Source organism: Elephantulus edwardii, unplaced genomic scaffold (assembly GCF_000299155.1).
Source record: "Elephantulus edwardii isolate Elephantulus edwardi_28Jun2011 unplaced genomic scaffold, EleEdw1.0 scaffold00221, whole genome shotgun sequence".
NCBI lineage: Eukaryota > Metazoa > Chordata > Mammalia > Macroscelidea > Macroscelididae > Elephantulus > Elephantulus edwardii.
In genome coordinates this window covers 554330-558474 of record NW_006399971.1, presented here as the reverse complement: position 1 = coordinate 558474, position 4145 = coordinate 554330, and the positions used below count along the sequence as shown (strand labels likewise).

At 34.9% G+C, this 4145-nt stretch overlaps 1 protein-coding gene across 1 annotated transcript in view; it reads left to right on the top strand.

Annotated features, from left to right (window-relative positions):
• Positions 1-4145, top strand: part of LOC102854222 (butyrophilin-like protein 2-like) — a 70260-nt gene that overhangs the window by 48763 nt on the left and 17352 nt on the right. The window contains exons 6-8 of the mRNA XM_006898145.1: positions 1228-1248; positions 1347-1367; positions 1978-1998. Of these exons, the coding sequence (XP_006898207.1) occupies positions 1228-1248; positions 1347-1367; positions 1978-1998 (63 nt within the window). The remainder of the gene's footprint in view (positions 1-1227; positions 1249-1346; positions 1368-1977; positions 1999-4145) is intronic.

The following is a 4145-nucleotide window of genomic DNA, read 5'->3' as shown; positions in this document are numbered from 1 at the left end:
GCATGTGATAGTAATGATATTGTTCGATAATTTCCACACTCTGTTGGGTCACCTTTCTTTGGAATGGGAATAAATATCAATCTCTTCCAGTCAGTTGGCCAGCTGGCTGTCCTCCAGATTTCCTGGCACAACCTAGTGAGTACATCCAGGGCAGTGTCTGTTTGTTGAAGTAACTCAATTGGTATGCCGTCAACTCCTGGAGCCTTGGTTTTTGCTGATTCCTTAACAGCAACTTGAACTTCCTCCTTCATCACCATAGGTTCTTGCTCATATGTTATTTCATGAAATTCCTCTGTGTCAGCCAATTCCTCCACTTTATAGAACACTAAATTCTACCATTATATTTCCTGGAATTAACATGTGCCTCTTTTTTATAGACAAAGTCTGTACAGAACATGGTAAGTTCTACCTTTTTTTATATACTAAATGTAAAATAACAGTTGTTATCAGCTTGAATCACTACTTTGTCCAAAATGTGCTCCAAGCGTAGGATGAATTGGCATTCAGCCAATGCCAGTAAACTTACTCAAATATTTCAACAAATATTCCAATTTATGCTATTGTTTAGTGCGTGTATTTGAATCTGAGTTTATTCATGGCTGACTCTCTGGTAGGTTTTCAGAGATAGTTATCATACCAGATGTCATTACCCCAACTTCTCCCATAGAGTAGTTGGTGAATTAGAAGACCATCCCTTTGGAATTTCAATACAACTTCTTACCAATCAACCATCTTTCATATTTGTTTGAATTAAAGTTTTTCTATTTTCTTTGCAGATTGACTCAGAAATGAACTTTTTAAGTTCTGTGATTCTTTCATATGCTACATTGAAACTACAATTGGTGTCTGTTCTGAACACTTGTCTGTAACTGGTTGTCAGTATATGACGAACTGTATCAAGATGTTCTGGAATTTCGTCAAATTCTAGCACTCAAAGAAATTACTTATTGATGTTTCCACATCATAGAAAACCAAATTATTTTATATTTTTTTGCTTTTATATACTCCCATTCTATTTATCTTGCAGTACAGATCAGTAAAGAATGTGTTAAGTTTTGTGTTTCTTGCATATGTAAAACTGAAAATACAATTATTAACTACATTTTTGTAGCTGGTTCCAAGTGATCTGTACCAAAGATTCATTAATAGATCGAAGTTATAGGACAGTAAGTTGTACCATTATATTTTCTGGAATTAATATGTGCCTCTTTACTTTTTTTTCCATAGACAAAGTCTCTAAAGAACGTGGTAAGTTCTGCCTTTAAACATAACTTTGTTGGTGTTGGTGTTGTTGATTACCATTCTTCAGATTTGTTTGAATTAAAGTTTCTCTATTTTCTTTGCAGATCAACTCAGAAACAAACTTGGTAAGTTCTGTGATTCATTCATATGCTAAATTTAAATTACAATTGGTGTCTGTTCTGAACACTTAATTTCTCTTTAACTGGATGTAAGTATATGATGAACTGTATAAAGATGTCCTGGAATTTGGTCAAATTCTAGCACTTAAACAAATTACTTATTCATGTTTCCAAATCATAGAAGACCAAATTCTACTATATTTCTTGGTGCTAATATAGTCCCACTTCATTTATTTCAATTTTTCTGTAGTACATGGAGAGAGTTCTTGTGGTGCAGTGGCAAGATACTGCACTCTAATACTTAAGACAAGGTGTTCTAGTCCACCAGCTACTCAAGCGGGAGAAGGGTGGGAAATCTCCTTCCCTGCAATTAACTGCCTCTGAAAGGCTATCTTTGGGTCACTTCTGACTTTATGTTACACAACTATATGTAAATAAATATTGTGTTAAGTTTTGTTTTATTCATATGCCAAATTGAAAATAAAATTGATGTCTTTTTGGAAAATTACATCTTCTGTAACTTGTTCCAAGTAATCTTTCACAAAGATTTGATAATAGATCCACGTTATAAATTTCACCATTAAATTTTTTTAATTAACGTGTTTTTTTTTTATAGACAAAGTCCCTATAGAACGTGGTAAGTTCTATCTTTTTTTCATATGCTAAATTGAAAATACAATTATTATCTGTTTGAAATACTACTTTCTCCATAACTTGTTCCATGCACATAGGATGAACTAAAATTCAACCAATTCCAGTAATCATATTCAAATGTTCATGTTAAGTCCAAGTTGTGCTGTTGTTAATTGTGTGCATTTGTTTCTGAATTCACTCAAATCCCTCCAGCAGGTTCAGAAGCAGCAAATTACCTCAGAGATGATTGTACAAACTTCTCGCATAGACTAGGTAGTAGATTTGAATATTGTGCCTTTGTAATTGTAGCATAGCTTATCACTAAGCCACCCATCATCATGACTATTGGAATTAATATTTGTTTTACCCTTATTTTATTGGCAGATAAACTCAGTAAAGAACTTCCTAAGTCTGTGCTTCTTCCTTATGTTAAACAGAGAATATAGTCAATGTGTGCTGAGAACACCACATTCTCTGTAACTGTTTGTGTGTATGATTTCCTGGAGTTCAGTCAAATTCTAGTACTTAAACTCAATTTTTGCTGATATTTCCAAATAGTAGATGACTGAACTCTACTGTATTTCTTGACATTGATTTAGTCCCTCTGTACTTACTTATTTTTATACAAATGCCAGCTCAAAATATGTTCATTTCAAATTATATCTTGAACTGTTTCCAAGTAATCAGGCACAAATATTCACTAATACCTTCAAGTTCTAGAACACTAAATTCTACCATTATATTTCCTGGAATTAACATGCGCCTCTTTACTTTTTTCATAAACAAAGTCTCTACAGAACCTGGTAAATTTTGCCTGTTTTTTTATGAGAGACTGGTGAGGGAGTTGGGGCTTTTTTTGTTTTTTATAGCCATTTGACTTTTGGAAGGGCCAGTTATTTTGCTCCCTGGCCAACGGCTCTGGCCTGGTTGTTCGATGGTGAGAGTGGGCTGGAGCCTCTCATTGGAGCCAATGAGAGACTGGTGTGGGCACTGGGTTTTTGGTGGTTTATTTTTCGGGTTTTTTTGGGGGGATATTTTTTTTGGTTTTTGTTGTTTTTTATTTGTTTAGTTTTGTATTTTGTTTCTGTTTTTTTTTAAAGTCATTGAGGCCCTCGGGTCCGCACTCTGGCCTGATTTTATTGATATGAAATGAACATTTCCTATGTGATATGGCATTTTTCTGTCATTTCACTGTATTTTGGTAATGTGGGATTCCTGTGATACTAAACGGTGTGCCAGTGGTGCATCATTTGCCGTAATGGTTACACATGGTTCACAATGTTTGGTAGAATACACAGATTAAGACAGGCTTGGAAGCAGGAGTGGCATTTACTTCATGGAAATTCTATGAACTTAGAGGAGAATTTTTATAGAGCAAGGTTAGGGTTTTTAGTTTATAGGGTCACCACTTGATGACACTTAACAACAACAACAGCAACAATAACAATAACATATAAAGCCAAGCCTTTGTCTCCATTTTGTAGTTGAGTGAAGTGGTGGACTCTGTATGATGATGTTTTTGTTTTGGTTGAGGATCTGTGTGGAATGTGTGCTGGTTTTTTAGTTAAGCCTCTTGTTTAGAGTTAACAAGACCTCCTGGAGGGCCCTTATATTTAAAAGGTGGACCTGAGGGATTATATTTTAATCCCTTATTATTTTATTTTGGCTCTTATAAACATTGGTTGGGCCTGAGGGTCTAGTGTTGTTTTTGGAGGAATATTCTTTTAAATTGTGCAGCACTTTTCTGTCAATTTTCTGCAGTGAGGTAATCTGGGTTTGCTGTGATGTTGAACCTTGTACCATTGGGAGACAAATGCCATATAATTATCCAGGTGGTTGGTGGAGATCCCAACTTAAGACAGGTTTGGAAGCAGTAGTGGCATCCACTTCCTAAACCACATGCCTATGGAAACTCTATGAACTTGGAGAAATGATGATAGTGATAGAAAGGCTTTAAGTCTTTTGGTTCATAGGGTTGCTATGAGCAATGCTCAGCTTGATGACAATCAACAACAACAACAACAACAACAATAAATTGAAAATACAATTACTGTGTCTTTGGAACACTACTTTCTCTATAATTTGTTATAAGCATAAGATGAACTGGAGTTTAATCAATTCCAGTGATCTTACTCAAATATTCATCAATAG